General features: G+C 39.2%; 1 protein-coding gene across 1 annotated transcript in view; it reads left to right on the top strand.

Moving 5' to 3' along the window:
- Positions 1–24,893, top strand: part of TIMM44 (translocase of inner mitochondrial membrane 44) — a 97,359-nt gene that overhangs the window by 5,265 nt on the left and 67,201 nt on the right. The window contains exons 2-4 of the mRNA XM_072405059.1: positions 5,871–5,975; positions 13,290–13,460; positions 19,382–19,462. Coding sequence (XP_072261160.1) covers positions 5,871–5,975; positions 13,290–13,460; positions 19,382–19,462 — 357 coding nt within the window. The remainder of the gene's footprint in view (positions 1–5,870; positions 5,976–13,289; positions 13,461–19,381; positions 19,463–24,893) is intronic.

Genomic DNA, 24,893 nt, shown 5'->3' with positions numbered 1-24,893 from the left:
TAAAAGACCACGATGTGCCAAACAAGTTAAATAGTACAAAAATCCAGTAAAAAGCCAATGAATTTTCACCACAGTTACCTAAATTTTAGTGTATGTAATAACCTCTCACCATGTGTAAATCAACAAATTATGTTAATTCCTCTATAGAAAACAAAAGATACCCACATCAGGATATTTATGTAGCTGACCACACATCCAAAGTTCTAAAAAATATATGTATATCCTAGTTACTATCTACCTCCAATCACATACATACACACATACATCAATCTTAAAACTCCAATGATCAGTATCTGAATTTGCCAGAGCATTAAAATTCTAAATGATTAATCTATACTCACAAGCATGTAATCTCCTCCCTCTTGAAACAGCAGAAGCTGAAAATTAAAAATCATCTCACAGAGGGCCTGAGTTATTAAAGCTCTCCAAAGCTAGTGAGGATACACTTTCATTAGTGAAGCTGGGTGATCCAGTAAACCTGGAATGGATTTTTAAAAAGTCATTTGTTATTTCTTAGCAAATGTTTTCAGTCCTGGACCAGATCCGTTTCAGGTTTGCTGGATTACTCAGCTTTACTGATGAAAGTGTATATTGTCCAGCCTTGGAGAGCTTTATTAAATCAGGCCCAGAATGTTCTCCTAATAGAGAGGCACTGTGCCTCCGTGTCCTGGCTCTTCTTATCCTCCACACCAAATGACGGCGTCCCTCGTGGTGGGAAAAATGCCCCGCCCCTCACAGGAAACGTCTCCTGTGTATGACGGTGCAGCGCTTCTGCCCTTAGTGCGGATCTCGCTGAGCCATCTTTACCATGGGAAAAAAACGGAAAAAATGTAAAAAAAAAAGAAAACAAAAATAACCTTCAGGGACATTGAATTTCATAAGATGTTACACAGCTATCTATTGAAGATAAGTCCAAACCTCCAAATAGTCTCATCTTGCACAAAGCAATAGCAATTAGTGAAATTCATAGAAAAGAACTAAAACTAAGGCATTCATTTAGACCTGGAAATTCCGTAGCTTCCATTTCAAAAATCCATTTTGTTTCTTTTTGTGTAAGTTTCCTACAAAAAAACGCTGCCTCTAGAGTCTATATAAACTTTTTCTAAGGCCGTTGTAAACCAAATATCATCCAAATTGAATTGATTATTGGTTGCCATATGGTAGCTTATTGGCGTTATGATTTTACCACTCCTTACATTATATAAATGCTCATATATTCGTTTTCGGAAGCATCTTTTGGTCTTTCCAATATAGTACCTCCCGCAGCTGCAGAAGGCCATATATACTATTTCTTCCGTACTACAATTTACTGTGCCATTAGGATTTTTTCTATACTTTATTGGAACATGAAAGCTGTTTGTTATTTTGTAAATCTATTGGCAGTAATTGCAACTGTCACAGGGAAAGGTGCCAGTTTTTAATCGATTCCTTTCCAATTCCTGGATCGAAAAATGGCTTTTAACCAATTTGTCCTTTAGAGAAGGTGACTTTCTGAAGCTAAGTTGTGGGTATGATGGTAAGAACCTGTTTAGCATGGGATCTGATGTTAATAAGGACCAATGTTTCTTGCAAATCTCTTTCAATTCTAAATGATTGCCTGAAAAACGCATTATTATTCACTATTTTCTGTGGTACTGTGGTGTTGGATTCATAGAGTCTCTGCTCTGGTTTTGGCTTTTACTTTTTGATAGGTTTTCTTTAATAATTTTTGACTATACCCTCTTTTGGAGAGTCTCTCCCGTAGTGCCTTTGCAGCCTCCTCAAAGTCACTATCATTTGAGCAATTTCTTCAAATCCTAAGATTTTGAGAATTGGGGATATTCCTAATTAAATGCTTTGGGTGGGCACTTTCTGCTAGCAGGATGGTATTTCCTGCAGTAGGTTTTCAGAAAAGATTAGTAGATAATGTGAGATCAGAGTTAATTTTAATCTCAATATCTAAAAAGGGTAAGCATTTATTACTACTTTGATACGTAAATTTCAATTTAAAGGAATTGTGTCCCAACTGGTCAATAAAGTTAGTCAAGCATTGCTCAGAACCTGTCCATAACACGAAGACATCATTGATATACCTTCTCCACAGGAATATTTGGCTAAGCTATATCGATAAGGCATCATCCGAAAAAATTTCCCTTTTCCATCCCCCCAGGTACAGGTTTGCATATGTGGGGGCACATTTGTTCCCCATCGCGACTCCCTGTACCTGGAGGAATGTACAGCCATCAAAGGAAAAAACGCTCTTTGTAAGTATATGCCTAAGTAAATCCAGCGCAAAAGTATTTTGGCCTTCTAATTCATTGCTTTTTTCCAGCAAGAATGAATGAATCACTTCTAATCCTTTATCACGAGGCATACTAGAATACAATGCTTCTATGTCAATTCCCACTAGTATTGTATTCTCAGGTATATTCAAACCAGGACTTTTAGTAATTCAGGCTTGTCCTTTAGATATGAGGGCAAGCTGTAGACAAAGGGTCTTAGCCTACATATACACGTGTAATGGTTCTCGTCTGATAATCGACTCAGGGCCGATATCGGACGAGAATCTGGCGTGTGTACAGTGTCCATCGCCTGAACGATAGTCCTGTCGGATCTACGGAGGATGGAAGAAGAACGATCCCCCTCCCCTCTACATACAGCAGAACGGTGCTGTATGTACAGCACTCGTTCATGCATCGTGCAATTGTTAGTTGTTAGAAAGGATCGTGAAAATTGAAACACTCTTTATACCAGATATTATTGGCCGCCTGGGGGGGATTGATTAGTCATTTATATATTTTAGGTAATGCATAAAATACAGGTATTTTAGGATATTTGTTGTTAAGAAAGTCATATGTTGGTTTATCAATAATCCATCTTGAGAGTGCTAATGCAATAATGGAATGAAATTCCTGATTAAGACACTGACACTTTATTTCAGGGGCTCAAAAGTAATTGGACAAATTAAAAAGCTGAAAATAAAATGTTCATTTCTAATACTTGGTTGAAAACCCTTTGCTGGCAATGACAGCATGTAGTCTTGAACTCATGGACATCACCAGATGCTGGGTTTCCTCCGTTTTAATGCTCAGCCAGGCCTGTTTGGCCAACTCTGCCTTGTTTTTTGTTTGTATTAAAAATTCTTAAAATGCTTGCATAGCAGTCACAAGCAGTTTGTAGCATCTAAAAAAAATTGCAAATGTAAACTCCAATAACCATTTTTTGTTAGAAGTCGTATGCATTCCCACAGCTTCCAAAAAATACTAATGTGAACTAAGCCTTATAAGTTATGTGAGCAAACCTAAACAATGGTACACCAGGGTTTTTGTGTGGGTTAACAATTGTTGATCTCAACTATAACTCTGCGCTAAGTCCTCCAGCATGGAGAGAGCTCCATATAAATGCAGTTTTTTGGCTGTGTTTAGACCTTAGGTTTTAGCAAGGTTTTACTAAGCTAATGCTTACAAATGGAAAATTACCATTAGCCTAAATATATTTTTTCATTTTCCTTTATATGCAGCAGGAGGCCGCCACCTCTCCATGTGGTTTTTGGACTCTAAAGGCAATGTTTAGTGGCGTTTTGCTGTTCTGCCGGCAACATAGATTTGAATGAAAAGTGTCTAATTGCTTAAAAAGCCTTGCTTAGATGTTTGTAATCGATTTTTAATGCCAATCTCGGAGGATGTGGGGGGTGGGAACTGACATCTGGAGACTTCCAGATTCCAAATGGCACCCCTACAATATTACCCACATTGTGGGGAAGAGGCTGCTCCCCAACATTGTGGGTAGGCAGGTCTGGTTTTTCAAAAAGGAAGGGGGCTACACATCATTCCTGAGTACGTTTTTTGGATAAGAGAGGGGCACATTAGCTCACTGCCCTATTTCCTATTTAGAAAGACTCTTATTCTGTTGAAAGGTCTGGTTTCAATACTTAATATTGGAGGGGTAATGTTGTGTGTGTGTGTGTTTGTTTAACTCGAGCTCATAAAAAACAGCCTAAAAAGCACTGCACAGGCACTAGCATTTGCCTAAAAAAACATGTATAGCTGATGGAAGGCATCCTGGAGTGGTAAACACTCTAGCAGACAGCAGAGTTGGCAGGCTACCCTGACTCTCATTGACAGTTTTTTCTTTAAACAAAGCCCAGTCTGAATGGATGTGGGGAGTTTGCATTTTATTTACGTGGGTTTCCTCCGGGTACTCCGGTTTCCTCCTACATTCCGAAAACATGCAGTTTAGTTAATTGGCTTCCCCAAGTTCACTTATTAAACTGTATTAAAGACATATGACTATATTAGGGACATTAGATTGTGAGCCTCATTGACAGACAGCTATTGACATGACTATGGATGTTGTACAGCGCTGCATAATTTGTCGGTCCTATACAAATGCTAGGTTATAATAATATTTTGAGCACAACCATACATTGAAGCAGTACATCTATGTAAGTTTGGGGAATCGTATCGTTTGAAGTTGTGTAACCTGCCGTATGTCTTGAGAAATATATGTATATATATATATATATATATATGTATATATATATATATATATATATATGTATATGTGTATGTATGTATGTGTATATATATATATATATGTATGTTATATGTATATATATATATATATATATATATGTATATGTGTATGTATGTATGTGTATATATATATATATATGTATGTGTATATATATATATATATATATATATATATATATATATATATTGCCACATGGGAGGCAAGGGGATCAAGTAGCATAGAGGGTAAAGTATCTCATGCATTGGCTAAAACTTTTTAGATCGCTACCAAATTTTATTTTACCTATACACAACGGTTTATGTGTGTCATGCAACATGACAATTGACTTTGACCATTAAAAGGATGTATCAAAGCTTCATTTTGCTACGTGTTAAAGCATATTATTTATTAATTTTTACTGTGTGAACATTACACAAGCTTTCAATAGCCTCTAACACTAGTAGAACGGAACAATCTCCGGAGATCTCGGGTGTCTGCTGGTTAAGGAACAGAGAGAGACAGAACTAGTTTCCTTTAGACCAGCTTTGTAATACATACACACAGAGCACAACACTGCCAATAGTCAGAAGAAATAAAGCTTATGTTTAAAAACCCACCTTGGCAACGGCCAGATGTTTGAGCTTTGACCAGGATGAGATGGGATAGCCATGACTTTCTTCCAAACTGTGTAGGGTGTGTGGCAGGACCTACAGGCTGGGTATGTGTTTTACAGCCAGATTGATTCAGACAAAATGAAAATTTAGTTATTATGGGGCATTCCCACTAGATGTGGTATAGGGTTCCTGTTGTCCTGCGACCACGAAAACAATAACCATCTGCATGAGGTTGAAATTTCTTTATAGATTGGGGAACCACGTACCACCTCAGGAGTAGTTTGTAATTAGCTTCAATTGCCAAAGTGTTGATGCTATTCCAGATTTTGGACCAATCAGATTTGTAGTGTAATTTCTAAATCTTGTTACCATTGGGTAACATGGGGGAATTGTTATGAAGTTTGATGTTGTATAATGGTATCATAGATTTTGTAAATAACTCCCTTTGCTTGGGGATCTTGCAAACATATTTTTTTAAATAAGGTGAGTTTGTCAAGTGAGAACATGTGATTTGTCTGTGAAGTTAAAACATCAAAAGATCTCAGAGGCGGGGGCTTCATAATTTTTTTGATTGTGTATAAATGGGAGTGTTCCCATTGTAGAAGTCAAATTATGAATTATAAATTAATGATATGATATATAAATTATGATTTTTCCACCATTTACTTTTACTTTACCTTATAATTAAGATACTGTTGTCCTCAATGATGTTTGAAGGATTATCCTATTAACCTGTGTCTTACACTGTTTTTATTATTCTAGGTATGGATGCCTAATGCAAAAAAGCTTTCACAGTTCTGGCAATGTGTACCTTACAGGATTAATAATACTTCTCAAATATGTTTTCCTGCACTACATCAGAAACAGGTAAAGCAAGATATTGAACCAAAAAAAAAATACCTATCTGAGTAGACTATATACCACTCTAAATAAATGCTATCCATTCTGTTTTAACCAATTCCTTTATTTCTGTATACTTTAAAAACAGCAGTCTGTTTACTGTCAGAAACATTTTAAGATTTGTACACTTATTCTGTATGTTGTCAAAGTGTCATGAGAGATGTTCCATGTTTTTGTGTGCCCATTTTAGTGTTGCCTCATCACCTCATTTTTCTTTGTAGTTAGGCTGCTAAAAATCATTTATCTTCAGTTACTACTTATCACAATTTCTGTATTAGGCAGTGCTTCATTTTGGAAGCCCTGGTCTCTTACAGTTAAGCTTCAAAGTCGTCTCATGTTCTAGCTTAAAGTGGAACTAAAGTCCCACTGTGAATTTTTGCGATTCAGGCAGGTGGTTTTTGCAGAAAGGCTCAGGCAATTTCCCTTCTGCAACAACTCCTCTTACCTGCCTGATTGTTGCTTGGCTGTCAAGATGTGCATGTGCAGCTTGGCGTTGGCTACCAGGGTAACCTGACTTCCCTTGCTTGTACTAGGAATTAATGAACTATTGCGCGTTTGAGCAGGAGTTTTGCCATCCTGGCACAGTCAATCAAGATCGCAGGGAGGCATGGTTTTACTTTCCTCTGTCCGTGGGAAAGCTGGAAGTGACGTCACCCTCGAGTCCTGCTCCGGGGTGATGTCTCAGGCTTTTGCAATGGATGGTTTTCATCACTCCAGACAGCAGAGAGATCTTTTTTAGATAACCCAGTCAGTTCATGGGGAAGAAGCTGTTTCTGTAATTCATATATGTAAGTACTGTGTATTCTTTGCTCATTATTTTTGAATCCTGATTAGTTAAAAGCAATATAAATACAAGACCATATTGGTGATTAGTTTATTGAAAGTTCCTCTAGTCTTGGAGCTTGTTCCATATTAGGGAGATAATTTATTAAACTATATGAGGATTTAATATTCAGTATTAGATTTGTGACATATATAATACTTTTGGTCAAGGTCCCAGATACTGTTCCTCTATACAAGGCATTGCAGTTGCCACAATATATTGACCAGGTTGGGATGCTACATTATGAATTGTGGTATGATTTTAATTTTGGGAGTTATTTTAATTTGTCTTAATGTGGTATTATATTATTATAGAACACCATATGGTGTTTTTTTACTGAAGGAGCAAAATGCGGAGAGGTACACGATAAGTATGGATTATGAACATGCTGTATTTTTATATGCCTTCTAATAGAAGAGGTATCTTATTCATGGACATGTATTAATAAAGATGTATGTTTAGAATGTGTACCTTGAAAGTCCTATAATAGTTGTTAAAAGGATATTGTGAAATTAGGGAATGTGGTACTGATTCAAGAATGGACCTGGTTTTTATGTAGTAATGAAATCCAGTAGGGGCAGATAGTGTGTGTGTATAGTAAAATATCTAGGTTTTTTTTGTTCTTTTAACAAGACAATGCGGATATTGCCTAAACTATACTGCCCAAACAAAAACCTACAGCAAACTCCCCATTACCCAGCAACCGCGAGTATAAGTGGATTTCAGATAAATGTAGTTTATCTCATATTATTCCATACTATAAACTCTTTATTTACTTGATATTTGTATTGAACCCCACTAATTAAAAACAAGCCACTTACTGTAACAGTTTTACGCTACTGGTCTTCCAGGCTGGAACCAGACAAAAAAGCCACATGATAACACTGCTCCTTGGGAATCCTGTTTGCAAGCCTGTCATCTTTTTGCACATTAATCTTGACCCATGTTGACCTTTTGTAGCTGGAATTGCAGCCTGATTTGCCCTTAGGGGACAAACTGCATTTATAGGGAGGGCTCTATTACACATGCAGTTCAACTGCAGAAACAGAGCACTGAGCCCTAAAATTTGAAAGTTACCAGGTCCATGATCACAACTCAATGTAGGGGAATTCTCTTTTCCAGTGCTGAGCTGTCATTCTTGCTCTGGAGCTTACTGTTACAGGAAACCAATAGTCTTCAAAGTGGAGGCAATCTGTGACTCCCACTAATTGGTTGTTTACTGCTCACCGCTCTATCAAGTATATGCCTTATCTGGCATTTGAAAAGAGCACAACTTTAACTGGCACCTACTGAAAATACATTTTTTATCTCCTCAATGGGAGGATAAATTAAAGCACTTTGAAAATTGTAATTGGCGCTCAAAACCTTCAATTTTATTAGAACCCCAGTGACGTGCAACAGTCAACATTTGCTTTGTTTGCTCACCATGTACTTCATGATGGTTTCAAATCTCCCAGCCAACAATACCCATGCCCAGAAATAATTCAAAATCCACAACCAATTATCATGAAGTCACCCTTCATTCACACAGAAACAGAAACATTTTTCTCCACCACAGAGTGTAAATGATTGGTGAACATGGGAAAAAGATTTTCTTAATGTATCTGGCTAAGCTTTTGTCACATGGAGCGGTGAAACCAAAGTGTTTGAAGACCCACAATCAGCCCCAAACTTTACGCAGCTGCATGGACAACAATAAAACAGGATGCCTGAACCATTTTAGCCCTTAATCTTTAGTAGATGGATTCTATTGGTTTATCCCCTAATTCCTCTATTAATGGAACATCTGAATTGGGAAGATTTCGTTGTCTGTCTCTGTTGGTTAAAGTGCCCTTGTAAAGACTTATATTGAATTGCCTGTATACTTGACGATTGTATTCAATGCACTTGCCTTTGATGTACTGCCTTTTTGCCATTTTTATAAAGTGTGTTTTTGCTGTTTGAAAAAGGATAAAGTAGAAATGTTAGCGGTGGTTGAAGTTTACGTATACTGGATGCCCTAAAGGACAATGTGTCAACCCTTTAAAAACCCTGCCAAAAAACTCTTTCTCTCCTTTGTTCTATGAATGTATTCTTTTTTTAGGTTTCATGACTATCTGTGATTGTAAATATTCTCAAAAAAAAAAAAGTTTGAATGCACAGCACCACAAACCATGCAGTTGTAAGGGCTGCAGCCATAAGAAACCACACAGATTGCTACTTCTGTCAATCTACAACACTTATCAATTACCCCCAGGCTCACCATAATTGGACAAAAGATGATTACTGCTGGGACCTTTGGTTATTTGGATCAGAATTAGGGTTATCAGACTTTTTTGCAGAGGCAGCCTGCCAGCTCTACATAGAGAATCGTGAGAATTATGCATTTTTACTTTTATTTATTTTGATCTTTTTCACTCTCAAACTGACAATCTCTCCCTGAAAGTTTGCTACAATTCAGATCATTAACTGTTGGCCACATCAGAGCCCTGGTGTACCAGGGTGTAGGTTTGCTTTATAAGGGCTGTCTATAGTGCCGTTTAACTTCTGTAGATTATTGGGCTATGCCTTACAAATAAACAAACATCTTTCTAAACTAAAAAAAGATGTCCCTAAGCTCCTTAAACAGCACTACATAGGTATTCAGTCTAGATAATTTCTAGTGTATTTCCACTCTTTAGATAAGTATTTGCAAGTTTTTCTTCAATCTAGGCATTTAAAAGTTTACAGGTATATAGGTACATGTTGTCCCTCAAAGTAATATTTACAGCTCTGTCCCTCATTTAGCTATATAAAGAGTAAAAACACTGTGTATCTAGAAACTTTGAAATCTGTCCCTTTGTAAAAGTAAATAATTAGTGATCAGACTTTAATGCATAGGCATCAACAGCAAGCTCTCCTAAATAGTAGAGTTGTGCATCCTGGGAATTATTTGTTTAGGATGGCCTGAATACCTACCAGGGCCATTGCTTATTTTGTGAAAAAGCTTAGGGCAGAATGATGTGGTATACATAACAAGCCTTCTGTTCTGAGTGTGACCACACTTGTTTTATAAATTACATATATGCAACTAATTTTGTAAACCCTGTCTCCAGGTTCAGGTAAGGATTGTATTTAACCTCCCTAGCGGTAACCCCGAGTGTGACTCGGGGTATGTATACCTATGGAAGGCACTGTTCTCCCCACCCTCTTTTAGCCGGGTGCACCACCCGGCACATTTCAGTAACCACCCGGCTGTTTTTGGGTGATTACTGAACAGTTGGGTCACAATACAGGGGCTGCCACCCACCTAAAATTTCTTCCCACCCTGCTTAAAAAAATTTCTGGGTTGAGCACTGGAAGGTGATAGTAAATACAGCCTTACCTGATCCACCGACGTCCCGCATCGTCCATGGCTGCGATCTCTGTGTTCTTCCTTCTTCCTCCAGCTGGCTTCTGCATCCGATGAGTCACCGGGGAGGTCCCGGTGACGTTGGTGCGTGTGTACATTGCCAGCGGGGCGGGAAATTCAAAAACCATTAGTATTGCATTCAATGCAAAATATCTGTATTGAATGCAATACATTTGATTTATATGTGTAAAATCAGTACATTGTTTTCAAGAACATTTATTTTACAGTATATATAATAATATGAATATAATATTTTTTTTTTATTTAGGAAAAATTAAAAAAAATGTTTTTTTAAATACATAGATGTTTTATTTTATTTAATTCATTATTTTTACATGATTTTTTGTTTCAAACTTTATTATACTCATACTAATATATTATACTGTAAAATAAATTTTCACTAAAAACAATGTACCGCTTTTAGACATATAAAACCGTAAAGAAATGAACCGCTAGGGAGGTTAAGTGTGTTTATTAAAGTGTAATAGATACATATGTGTGTGCCATTTCATTTGTTGCTTTTTCCTTCATGAGCTCCGCAGAATGCATAAGAATCCAACACTTCAGAATGTTGTGTTGGATTCCTCCTTCATCTGTTGTGTCTTTCCAGAGCTGTTAGGCCTGTGGAATACAACACACAAACACCCTTTTTTAATTCTATTATTAGCAAAATCTACTTCTTTAAGTCTCTGCTCTATCCTTATAAGTGTTCAATGTTGTAGGGATTCTTCCCATAGTGGTAAGCTAGAAAATAGGTAAATTGCCCTTGCAGTAGGATCTTTGGGATGCCACCCTTCAAAGAACTGTTTGACCAAGATCAAATTAGTGCAACCATGTTCCAAAAAATAATCACTGGATTGAATGCTAAAAAAACAACTCAATATTGTTTTTTTTGTCAACTATCAAATATTTTGGTATCCACTTAGGTGAAATTACAAACCCATCACATACTCAGGATATCTATCTTGTCTTGGCAATTGTTTTAACTGTGATTCACAGATCTTGCACAAAAAAAAAAAAACCCCAAGAAACGATAACAAATTTACCATTTGACAATGTTGAAGGTCTCCCAGACCTTGCTGCACCTTTTGGTCCTAAAATCTCTATGTTTAAAGTAACAAAACTTGTTTGAGCCACCTATTTTTTATGAACCTAACTCTATATGTTGGGTTGGTAAAAGATACTAGATTTGCTTTTAGGTAATTAAGGATTTATACAATATATATTGCTAATTTTTTTAAATATTTCTAGGCAGAGTATGGTGGTGACCAAGAAATTCTCATACTTAATTGTCCCAACCGCTTACACTGCTGTTGCTGTTACTGCTAAAACATGTCTTACAAATGTGCATCACCCAATGTAAAGTAGAACAAAAGACTATGTTAAACCCTTGCTTATTAGCTGATAGGTGAAGGTGTGCCTCATTGGTGCACTAATTGGATGCCAGAAGTGGAAAGCCACTGATGTCTGTTAGTGACCGTCTACATCTTGAATCCAGTTGGTGCACTAATTGAATACCAGATGTTGGGATGGTAATGTGAACACTGTTGCCTTGTTGCAAAACATCAACACAAGGCAATATCTTAGGACAAAGTTATCACAACTCTTGTTTATATTATTCTCCTAAATATTAATACTTAAAATTTTTATGTTTTAAATTTCGCTTAGCCAATACCAAATGACTTGTTTACTTCTCTGTATGGATCTTCTCTCCCTTACCATCTTTAACACTTTCTGAATATCCTTCAGTAAATGACACAATCCATTTTCCCACCCAATAAGCCCACCTTTATATGGGTTGCACTCCATAGGCCTTTCTACGTTTTTAAAAACTTTAGATCCTGTCACTTCTAACCAAAACATAATGCTTCTAGAAAATTCTGTTGCACAAGCTCCTCCCTTGTTGCACATCATAACCCTATACTTTTAAGGAACTACCTGATTACACTACGTGCTGGATTGGGTCTTCTGGGGCTTATAATATTACAACCAACAAGGCAGCATTAAACACCAGTGTTGGGCTTTTGAATGTTTGCAAAAACAAGTAAATAACATGCACTGAATGTTAGAATAGTCTTGTAAAAGGATTTTTGTTGGAGCAGTGGGGATTAGAATCTAATGTTGACTGTCCTTGGGGTCAGTATATACATTTTTACTATCTGTTTAATTGACAGCAGTAAATGTAGTAAAGAATGGTTTACAACAAAATGCAATCTTTATATGACCTATGAAAATTGAAGTTAAAGCCCCCTTTTTGTCTGCCTTTTTTATTTGTAAAAAACTGAAACAATATCGACTATAAGTCTACCTAGTGGATTTGGTTATATTAACCTCTCTAGCGGTAATCCTAAGTGTGGCTTGTAGTGAATTATTCATACGAAAAGGTAACCCAGAGTGGAATTGCCAGGAAGTTTTAAGCCTTACCTGGTCCCCATGTTCCCGCAGCGCCCTCCAGCGGTGCCCGGCACCCGCTTCCCGCATCGCCAGGCTACAAAGATGCTGGACAGCATCTGCGTCCCCAGCTTGTGAACGTTGGGGATGCGAGGCCAGGGAAAGCAGATGCCGGCCGGGCTGGGCAGTGCGAGCATGCGGCTGGGAGGTGGGACCAGGCGGAAAAGGGAAAATAAGTAATTTTAAATGTACTGTTTTGACATTTAAAAATGCTTATTATTCAGTCTGCCAGGGAGGTTAGTAAACACTTATGTGGTTTTAAACCTTCCCTAATTACTCCAAAACTGAAATCCACATTTTCAGTGGAGTTGATTGATTTAAAAAGTAGATGAATGACAGTGAGCTGGAGTTCAAGATAGGGAAATTTGATGATCGGATTGCCTAAAAATTGTATTGGAATATAGTTATATTTGTTTTATTTTGTGCGTTGTATATCTTTTTTAACAAAATGATGTTAAAAACAAAGTGTTGTAGTAAATGAAAAAAACTAAAAACATTTTTTTTGGAAGAAGGACCTAACCTAATTAGAAAGCTATTCTTCTTTGGTTCCTGTTTGTGTTTTTTTTTGTTATCCATTTGTGTTTTTGTTACACTAAAATAACAAACTAAAGTACTTTATCTCTTCTTTCACTTACAGTTGCGATACTATTCATCTCACAATAGACGAGGATTTCTTGCTGGGCTCCTTGATAATATCAAGCAAGAACTATCAAAAAACAAGGAGATGGAAGACAACATTAAAAAATTTCGTGAGGAAGCAAAGAAATTAGAAGAATCTGAAGCTCTGCAGCATGCTCGCAAGAAATTTGTATGTTAAAATAGGCTTTCCATACATTATTCTAAAATTCTAAAATAATACTTTTTACTGTGAACCTGACCTGTGGTGAAAATAGAGCTTTTTGTTTAAAGCCTTCTCTTGATTCCCACTCCTTCTTGCAATAATGTTGTAAAGTGGTGGTCAATAAGCATGGATACTTGCAGCCAGGTGTATCTGGAGTCTGCTAAAGGGGTGGGTAAGTTGAAGCTGAAATGCCTCAGTTATTGGAGAACATCATCTAAGTTAAAGGAACACGAGCGGCTGTAATTCTTCCATCTGTTTAATGGGATGATTAAGGCCTTCCATGTTCCAAGACAGTATGGCATGTGAGTCTTTCAGGGTAGTGGATGGGGTTTTTGTATTAGAGAGAGGTTGTCATTTACCTACCTGTGGGAAGGGGTAGACAAGACTGAGAGAAATGTTGTGATCAAAGATGGGTTAAGCTGTCCCAGGCTGCCTGATCCATTCCTGTCACTGAAAATAAATTGTACCCGACAATGAGTGGGGAGTTGAGGAGTAGCTCATGGCAGGCACATAACTAAGTTAACAAAAAAAATCTTGTGATAAATCTTGTGATTGCTGTAAAGGGGTACTGGTGAAGATATTGGTGAATCAATCATTCCATGAGGTGAAGGCTTTGGTTAATCCAATTAGAATTATAAAGGATGGCAGGGAGATGTGGTATATTTCAGATGCAATAGTATGTATTTAGAAGGTGCGAGTATAGTAGGAAAGGTTACCCAGAATTTTTTTTCTGCCGGGTGGTTGGAAGCTGTAGCCGGGTGGTAAAAAAGGGGTTGTGGCAAAACACTGCAAACTTAGTGCTCCCAGTTGTATATGTCATGGGTATCCAGTAACCTCTTATTGTTTCAGTGTTCTACCTTCTCCCTATACTTTGTTCCAACTTTGTAATGTCTGCCCCATTTGTATATCCAATTTTTCTATTCTATGTATTTTGCCACAACTGTCCTATGCCGTGTATTGTGACCCAACTTACTAGTGTTCTAAGTTTTAGGAAAGTATTCCTTTGTAGTGGTGTAATAGTATAGGGAATGTGGTGTAACAAGTTAGGCTTAGTTCATATTGGCAGCAAAAAACATTTACCCCTCCTGAGTGACTTTTTGCAGTAAGTGCTGGGCTTTTTCAGGGCTAGACATTTTTTAAGCAGCAGTGGTTCCTGGCATGAGGATTGGACAAATGTAACCTTACTGCCGGTGTGAATTCAGCCGTACTTCAGATGTGCTCCTGTGTCTATATTTAGTTAAAGTGAACTTTTGTGAAAAGATTTTTTTTCACTTGATCCTTTTACAAAATTAGCCCAGTGGGCCCACACTGGTCAGCTTCCACCTTCCACCTCTCTAATGCTCACTTGTACGTCCAATGTTGCCTTTCACTGCGCATGCATGAGATTGAACACTTTTTTTACATTATAAGAAAGCCTCTGAAGATGCTTGCACACAAGGCACAGTGCAGAGCCTCTTGGGATATGTGACACAAAAATCCCAGGAGGCTGTGGATTTCCCCTTTGGTCCTTACCGAAATGGAAGTAAAGACTGAAGGCGAGAGGTCCTCTCCAAAAAAGTGTAAAAACAAAAACAAAAAACGCATATTTTTTCCATTACATAACAGAGAAAGTCACTCTTTAATATAATGTTAAAAATGTGGCGGTGCATTAATAGCATCATGCATGTGATATCAGATGGGGACAAGACAGCCAGTGAACCCCTCTCATCACTGTCCATATTCTATTATAAAAAACACTGTCTGTGACGTTTATCCGCAGTGTGTAATGTCATCGGCAGCGCAGTGTGATAGCTTTGTGTGTGTAAAAGCTGCTTGTCATATTCTGCAGCCTAACAACTCGCTGTGTTCAAACCTTCATATCTCCTAAACTTTGCTTTGTTGCTTGTATTACCTTGAAATTTTTAAGGTACAAGTGGAGGCATAGGAAACTGAAACTGTAGGTGCAAGTGGGGGACACTTGTGGCTAAACCTTTCTATAATGTAATTACTATGGCATTATGCGAACATAAACCTATACCTAGCAAAGTTTGCTGCCTGCTCTTTTACACCTATCTGTCTTCATCTTACCTCAAACCCCAATTTCTCTAGAATTAGGAGGTGCAGGGAGAAAAATATAGGTGGAAGTGGGAGACACATGTGGCGATCACCTTTCATCACCATGGCATCATTACATAATTAAAAAAAAAAATGTCCATCAAAATGCACTTCCTTGTTACACATGACTGTAACCTTCCTGTACCTCAACCTCAATAAAATTTAGTGGGCAGGGTTCATTTTCTAATAATGCCATAGTGATGAAGTTTTAGGGGATGTTAGTCACAGATGTTCCCCACTTGTAGCTATATTTTTGGTTTCTTACACCTCTCCATTCCCTAATTGAAGTTCAGAATGTTAGTTAAGTGGACAGGAATGTGTGGCCCATTTTGATGGGCAGTGTTTTATGTTCTAATGATGCTGTAGTAATGAGATTGTAAGGGGAGAATGTGCCTACCACTGCACCCATATTTTCAGTTTTGTACCTCCCACCTCAGAGAAATTGGGGTTCAAAGAAGAGAAGCAGACAGTAGTTTCATAGGTATAGATTTGTGACAGGTAGGTATATATTTAGGGGCCCACCCCAATGCTCCTTGTTATGTTAGTGGCCTCGGCGTCCTCAATTTGCATTTTCAATTTAGGACTCCTAGTTGCACTTTCTTCTGAAACAGCAACCCCAAAGTTCAATTTTCATAACTTTTTACATTTGTGAACCCCATATCTTGAAATTATTTAAAGCTGGGGGGCTGAAATTGTATTAACTAGTATCTATGAGGGTCCCCTGTACACCCTGAAAATAATAGGTCATTGTGACATACAGTTTAGGAGATATGGAGGTTTTTACACAGAGAGCTGTGAGGATGCAGAACGACATGCAGACTTCACACACAGCCCTAGCAGTGGATACATTTCACCGGCACCTTTTTTTTTTTTTAAATATAAATCCCAGCTCGTGCTATGAGATGGGGGCGGGGCTGCCTGTGTCCCCTTCACATGAAGGCTGAACTGTGTGCTCACTTCTCATCCCAGCAGCAATCCTCTGAACGAATGACACAGAGCACAGATGACACAGAGCAGCCTTACTGAGATCCGTGCGTCCGAGGATGAGAGCTGCCGAGGAGAGGTGGGCGGGGTATTCACAGCAGCCAGGCAGAGCAACCGGCTAAAACCCTCAGGGGAGAACTATGTAGTAGTATCATAGGTATTAGTAATTGAATGATGGTTTGTTATTATTAATTTTTGTATTATGATTTATGGAGTCTGCAGTGCTATAAGCGTTGTTTTGAATTTTTTCGTTTTTTTTCGGTGCAGAGCTCAATCATTCATACAAGCTCTAATTTTCCAATTACCAGGAGCCCAGGTTGGTTGTTATGGACAGCAGCTCATACAAAGTTACCGCTGACAATGCCCCTACAATGAGGTCTATGTGTGTCCTGTCCTATGGCACACACACAGGCAATAGAGAGCTGAACCCTGCACACCAACCTATCCCATAACACCAAGCATTACACGGGTCATGTGATGTCACTGTCGTGTACTGGACGAACAGATCGAATGCCATTCATGCAATGTACAGCAATCGCTCTCTATGACAGAACCAATCCATAACCTGACACCAGCAATGAGCACCAACCTGATAAGACTGATAACCTGATAAGAACATAAGAAAAGCCCGCTGGATCAGGCCAATGGCCCATCTAGTCAAGCTCCTGTATCTTACAGTGGCCCACATCTATATTAAGGAGGTAGCACAAACCCATCATGGCTAGTAATCTGTGATAGACTTTTTTCTCTAGGAATTTTTCCAATACAATCTTAAAGACATTTATGCTTGATGCCATCACCACAGTGCAGAATAACCACCTTCATTTATTTCGGTAACTAAGACGTTGTCGCTAAGACAGAAAATAATCAACATCTTCCTAATAGTGTGAAGACAGCAAAATTAATGACACTAATATTATTATTATTATTAATATTATTACTACTACTAGTAATAATAATATTATTAATAAATCCCATTTATATCCCACATTACAGGAATGCAGGAAGTTTTACTAACCATATGCCAAATGCATAGCAATGCAGCACATTGCACATACTTTTTTTAGCACTGTGGACAGCAACACACAGTTACAGGGTCCCCATTACATTCAACAGGCACTTACCTTCTACCACAAGCTTTGTGTTCACCTGGTCCTCAATGGGTACAGCAGACTGGTACTCCTGTCCCTGGGCTGTGTAGCTCTGTTCAGTGTCTTCAGCTTAATTGATACTGTACTTCCCATAACTAGGACAGAGCAATACAAAATCTCCCTCCCTAACTTTCCACTCTCCCTCTGTACTTTCACCCTTTCTATGCTGGATCAAGACCCATCAGCTTCAATACACATCAGCTGGGTAGCAAAGGGACAATAGTACAGCCAATGGGAGGCCAGTGAGGTGGGGAGCATGTGCCATAGGTTCGCCAACACTGATATAAAGTGCCTGTCTCTCCATATCCTCTGTAACATAAGAGGGGAGATATTTACATTCAGTTTATGGATTCTAACCAGTACCATATACCAGCAGTCACCAACCAGTGGTCCCCAAGAACATTTCAGTGGTCCACAGAAAAATGTGAACATTATTTGCAATTTTTATGTTTTATTAATAGTAAAACAAAAATAATATTCTAATAAATTCTTATATTCTGAATGACAATTTTTGCCTTTTTACTGCACTAATTTCACAAACTGCACTAGAGACGGATAAACAAGGAAGGAACAGCGTGGCGTCAGTGTAGTCTTAAGTTGTATGAGGCAACCGTTGTCGAACCGTACACTTCAGTATTGTTTTGACCATTACAAGGGTCACCTTTCTTAGCGATTACTGATTCTCATCCGATTGTTTTATTTTATTTATTTATTTCTCAGAGGCTCTTTTATTTAGGTCTGCCCTTAAAAAGGAAGTAAACTTAAAAGTCCCCCCCCCCCCAAAAAAAAAAATAATACACTTATCCCCCAGCGCAGTCGATCGGTCCAGAGATGTCCTACATCAGGTCTGATAAGGAGAAGACGAACCTTTATTTTATTTGGGATAAAAGATCTGATTTGATAGTATCTAAAGACTTCACCTGTTGGAAGGAGAATTTCTTTTGCAGATGGAAACCCCTAATGATAGCTTTGTCATCTAACAAATCGCCAATACGGAAATACCCCTTATTACACCACCACAGAAATCGACCCTGTTTGCATCCAGGAGGAAACTCTGGGTTCTGCCAAAGAGGTGTCAGCGGAGCGTTTTGGAAATGTAGTAATTTACTTTTTTGTCCATCCCATACTGATAAGGCAAAGGAAAGGGAAGGGCAAAGGATTGCAGGTCTTTTATTGGATGGTAAGGACCTCAATCGGGGTCACAAGTTTAAAACTTGTGAAAATTAAACTTTGGAGTTGCTGTTTGCACTTTTGGGACCCCCAGGGTTACTTTACATTACTTTCATAGCAAGGAGCCATGGAGCCCCTAAGTTCTTTCAGGCGCAAGATCGAGCTCCCATTGAAGAAAGGGCTCCTTCCGAGATTGGGAATGCGCAGAAAGAGCAGCCAAGAGCCTCCCAGGATGCATGACATAGGTATCCTGGGAGGCTCTGTGCTCCCATTTAGTCTTGGTTGAGACAGAAAGGGGAGAAGCTGCATAAAAAAAGGTATTACAATTAAATTTTTTAAATAAAAACAATTTTTACTGTATATAAAAGGATTGTTTACCCACTAGACCTAAAGCTTAAACTTTGCATGTTTTGTATTTAAATGTATTAGTATTTTTTTTTTTTTTTTTAGCTGTTTGCTATACTTTGTTTTTATTATTTTGTTTGGCAGAAAACAATAGAATCAGAAACAATGAAGACATCAGAAGTGTTTCGAAAGAAGTTTGGAGAGTTTTCAGACACTGTTAAAGAGGTAATGATCTGCATTTGTTTTTTATTGCAGTTTTAACAGAAAATATTTTACACTATTTAAAAGTATATTTGAGATGTTGTTTGCATTTGCTAGATCTGTTTGCACACGTTATATATTATCACATTATGCAATTAGAAATGTATCCACTTTATGTGAGTGTATACTGTGTGACCAACAAGAATGGAATGGCCGAAGGGTAATTTTGGAAACCAGAAATAGAGCAATGATCTGGCCCACTTTGTACCTTTCCAAGCTTTCCATCAGCTGCAGCACTGGTGCCAATTTTCATTCGGGAAACTTTCCGACATCATGGTATGCCCACTAATATTGTGTCAGATCGGGGGTGCAATTTACTTACTGCTTCCGGAAAGGCTTCTGCAAATCCTTTGATATCTCTGCAGAATTCTCTTTAGCCTATCATCCGCAGACTAATGGGCAGACAGAGAGAATCAATCAGTCCTTGGAGCAATATCTTCGAGCCCTAGTATCCGTTCACCATGATGACTGGGTGACTCTGCTACCCTGGGCAGAATTTCCTCACAACAATCATGTTTGCACCAGCACTAAGAAGTCTCCATTTTTTATTGTCTATAGCAAACATCCTCGCTAGTCAAGCAGTCGGCTGCCCGTTACAAGAGGTTTGTGAATCGGCATCGCCGTAAGGCACCTCTTCTGGGGACAAAGTCTGGCTATCCACCAGGAATATTCGTTGCAAGGTGCCTTCTCTAAATTTTGCTGCACGTTTCATCAGACCTTATGTCTTTTCTGCCAAGGTTAATCCAGTTTGGTATAAAATACGCCTTCCTCCACATCTCAAGCTGCCCAAGGCTTTCCATGTCTTCCTATTAAAAGCCGTTGGTCCTGAACCGCTTTTCTCATCCCTCTCCACAGGCTACTCCTGCAACCTCTTCTTCTCAGGGATATGAAGTCCATCAAATTTTGATTCAGATTCTAAAATTTCTCGTAAAAAGCTCATATATCTGATCGACTGGAAAGGTTTTGGTCTTGAGGAGAGATCCTACAGATGTGTCTGCACGTCTTCTTACCAAGGGGTTTCATCTTCGTTTTCCCCTTAAACCCGGATCCCGGTGGGTGGGGAGGCCCCGTAAATAGGGCGGGTAATGTCACACTTACCTGTTCCTCACTAAAACACAGGCATCTCTCTCCTGCACATGTGGGCAGTTCTGATGCTGGGTGTGCCTCTGTTTACAGGCTTTATGAACTCTGTCCATGCCAATCAGAAAGTAGCCTCTTAACCAGCCCTGGCTATTTAGCTTTCTCACAGACACCATTCTGTGTTCATGCAACAAGTTACTAGTTCCGAGCGCCCTAGTTCTGTGAACTAGTTCCTGTACATCTTCCTCTTAATCCAGTGTTTCCTGTGTCCAGCTCCTTTGTTAACCCCTCGTTGTCCAGTCTGTTGGTTCCCAGCCATCTTCCCTGTGTTGTTCCAGTGTTCCTGTCTGTCTGTGGATATCCCTGCTTCTCCTGTGCCTCCTGCTGTTTCCAGTGTCTCCAGTGTTCCCTGTGCCCGCTGTGGCCCTTGTGTCATTGCTGTCTGTCTCCTGGATCCCTGACTATTGACCCCTGGCGTGTGACCTGACCTCTATTTCTTGCTGCCTGTCTCGACCTTGGCTTTCCTTTACTATTCTCCTGCTCGGTGATTTGGTACCATGCTTGCCCACCTTGGTGTGCCCAAGGACCGCAACCTGACCGTAACCAGCGGCGCAACACCCTCACCATCAGAGGCTCTGGAGAAAACCTGGTTACGGCTTAGACTCTGCACCTTGGCCCTTCTCAGAGCTTGCACCACCTCCATACGCCCCCTAGTGGTCCTGTCCCTCCGTGTGTGACAGTTTATGCTTCACGTTGTACTGGCCAACAGTGTGTTCAGGTCTGAGTGGCCATTCTTTCACTTTGTATAATGGTTGCTGTCATCATGACTTTTCCACAGGCGCAGAAAGCACATATATTTTGTATATCCCAGATGCAGGCCAAGAAGGACTGCCACCACCTTCAGGTCACCACAAACATTCCACTTGTTTTCTGAATAGTTAATCAATTTCAAAATGACCTCCATGGATTCGTATGTCTCTTTCGTTCCCTCTGGATCAGCAAGAGGAACAGAAGGTTTTTTTTTTACTTTTATCCAGCAATACAGCTTTTAAACTTGCTTTGCTCGAGTCTATGAACAATCTCCACTGCCCTGGTATGTATTTGCAACCTAACTCCATCATCAGACCACTCATGTCGGTACAGAAGCAAATGTCGTTTTCCAGCTTGTAATAACCTGTGAACTTTGTGTGACGATCAGGAAAGTGACTTTTTTTTCTATTTTTGTAGCCAATTTCACTCCTTTTTTTTCTGGAGGCTAGCAATTCAGACTTCTCTTTCGACAAAGACAGGTCTCTTACTAGATCATCTAAACATGAATGGCTGATAAAATGTGGCTTACCATCTTCAAATTGGGGTTCATAACGTCGACATCATCCTCCTGTTTCTCATGTTCTGACATGTCACTGTTGGTAACAACAGATGTAGGAGGGACTGGCACTGGATACTCTGCATCATGTGGCACTGGCAGACTCACTATGGCCTAGCTGTACTATCCAATAGGATGGTTTTGCACTAGTGACAAGCCCTTGGTCCATCTTGCCTTATATACCTATTTCCGATGTCAGCTTACTGACTTGCCCAGACATGCCCAGCTGCTGCTGGTACATGCATGCCACCAGAGGACGTGATTCAGCTGAGGCCGCAGCAGGCATTATGGTAGCTGCAACTGTTAAAAAGTTCCCATGTAAAAATACATTACCCAATTACCGAACATTTGAACAGGTATAGCACACCTATAACTTAAAATCTCTATGTGATAGGCAAATTCTGAGTTCAGATTTGGAATCCGCACACTCGGTATCATGTAAATCACATGTGTTATTCGCAGTAGCAAAATTGTTCTTGTGCAGTGTAATAAATGATGTACACCCTACTATTAACGGTGTATAAATCATTATTAAAATATAATCACAATGGCTCCATTGCACTTTTCATAAATATGTGTATAATAACCCTTGGCTCGGGGGAAAAAAATTCTGAAAGCCGTAACTTTGCGCCACACACAAAGTAGCTAAAAACATTAAAAAATCTCATTTACCTGGTCCCATCGGCATCCTGCCTGTCGGATCCCAACCTCGGGCTGTGTCCTCTTCTTTCGATCTTCAGGCGAGTGCACTGCTGTTCCCCGGAAGTTCCTGGTGGCGTTTGTGCATTCGGGAGGCGCAGCGGGAAATTCAAATAGTTTTGTATTGGATTCAATACAAAATAACCTTATTGAAACCAAAACAAAGAAATCATTATATTATATATATATATTATAGATGCTACTGTATAGTTATTTTACAGGTTTTAGTATTTTTATGCACCCTTGTTTTAACAGATTTTTTTTTTAATTTAAAGTGAGTTATGCCTAAGAATCAAAGGTCTAAAATGTAAAATAAATTTCCATGCAAAACAATTTACTGCTTTTGGCATAAAAATGCTGACATAATTAGACCGCCATGGATGTTAATAGAATATAAAACAGATTAATTCTTACTCAAATGTATGTTTGTGACACAAAGTTCAATAGTGCACTGGTGTACCGTTATATAGTTATCATTGACCAGCACAATACCATTCCTGCATTCCATACAAGGTAATTTCCATTAATGGAATCTTCCACCGCATAATCGCCATAGAGATATCATCATAATAAATTAGAATTGCCTCCTGCTTCAGCTCAAATCTGCATCTAAAAAGAGCTCCTATCATTGCCATTCCTTATGGGGTCCCACGCCAGCGGCACTGATGGCAACCCTTGTGGAGCTTCTGGCTCCACTCCCCAACAGAATCTGATGTATCCTGTCAACAGAGCTATGTGGGGGATCTGCTACTCACTGCTGGTGCTCCGTGGACCTCACACATCCCTGTGGTGGAATGCTAGTTCGCAACTGCTGGAAGCATCAAGTGGAGCTTTGCCCCCACTGAACACAGTGTTCGCAGACTGCATGAGAATGATGCCAAAATAAACTAGAAAAAAAAAAATAACACCTAATCCCGCAGATCCCTCAATAGGGCTCGTGCTTCTCACTGCGCAGGAGCGAGATCGGGTGACATAGCCTCTGTTAAGGTGGAAAAAAAAGAGCCGATCTCACTGCACATGCATGAAATAGGCATCTCTTTCCCTTTGGAGGAAAAAATGCCCCTTCTGCACAGAAGGAGCAGTCAGAGGACCTGTGCTCCCATTAAGTCTTGATGGCCGCGGCGATCAAGACTTAAAGGGGTGGTGCTGCACCCTTTTTTTTCCTATTTATTTATTTTTTTTAAAGGGTGTTGCAAATATAAAAAAAAAACATTTCACATTTTTTAGAAGGGTTGTCTACCCTTCTATGTAAAGTAAAAATGTTGAGTTTAGGTCCGCTCTAAATATTGAGGTTTTAGGTTTGCGATTTAAGTTGGGGGATAACATTAGGTTTGGGGGTCACCATAATTTCTATATTTAAAAAGAAAATAGATGATAAACAGAATTAACAAGTGAATTTTAAATTAAAGAAATACAGGGGGTGGCTCATACTCATAGCTCGTTAAGGAGGTGCTTTCTCACAGCTCCTGCAAGTTCCTCTGTCTTTCTACAGCTTTTAAAATGGAGTCTGAGGCTCCCATGCTTGGCATGGGTAGGAAGCAGCTGTGTAGCACTCCCCAGAGATGATCTGACACCCCCATTGAGATTGGTCGCCTATACCAAGTAATGGGCTTTAAACCATCTGACACCACACGTTCACAGCATGTACTAAGTCGCTTGCAGGAAGGAAGCTATTATGAGAGCGGCCAGAATGCAGAATGCAATTGTCTTTCGGAACACAGAAGTAGTTCTATATCAGGACCTTACCCACAACACCTTGGAGCAAGTCCCGTCGTTTCCTGTATACATACCTTGGAAAAAGAACTTTACATTTCTTACATTCACAAAATTCACAGTTGGCCTCCCTTTCCAGTGGCTATCAGGAACCTGGGATATAAGATCTTAATTTAGATGGCTTTTTCGAGTGTCCTGGAGACCTGGTGAGTTCACCGAGCTACTGGATCCATGGTACATATTTTTTTGGAATGCCTGGTTCTATGGGACTTGGGTGCGGGAGAGCTTACCGACATCCTGGTTCAAGAGGATTCGACTTTACCTTTTCCCTTCTGCTTCACAATAACATTCCTCTGAAAATATATTGCAAAACTGTACTAGTACATCTGGTGAATAGGGCTAGAGCGTGAATCCCTACGCTTCTCCCTTCTCCCCTGACCATCAGAACGTGGTTTTCAAGAGTAAATGAGATCATGCATACAGAGGACCTCACTGCTGACATAAAAGTCACTGGTGAAAAATTCAAAGCCCCTTGGT

The sequence above is a fragment of the Pyxicephalus adspersus genome, chromosome 3, assembly GCF_032062135.1.
Source record: "Pyxicephalus adspersus chromosome 3, UCB_Pads_2.0, whole genome shotgun sequence".
Taxonomy (NCBI): Eukaryota; Metazoa; Chordata; class Amphibia; order Anura; family Pyxicephalidae; genus Pyxicephalus; species Pyxicephalus adspersus.
Note: the sequence above shows the minus strand (reverse complement) of the source record. Positions and strands in the feature narration are given on the sequence as shown.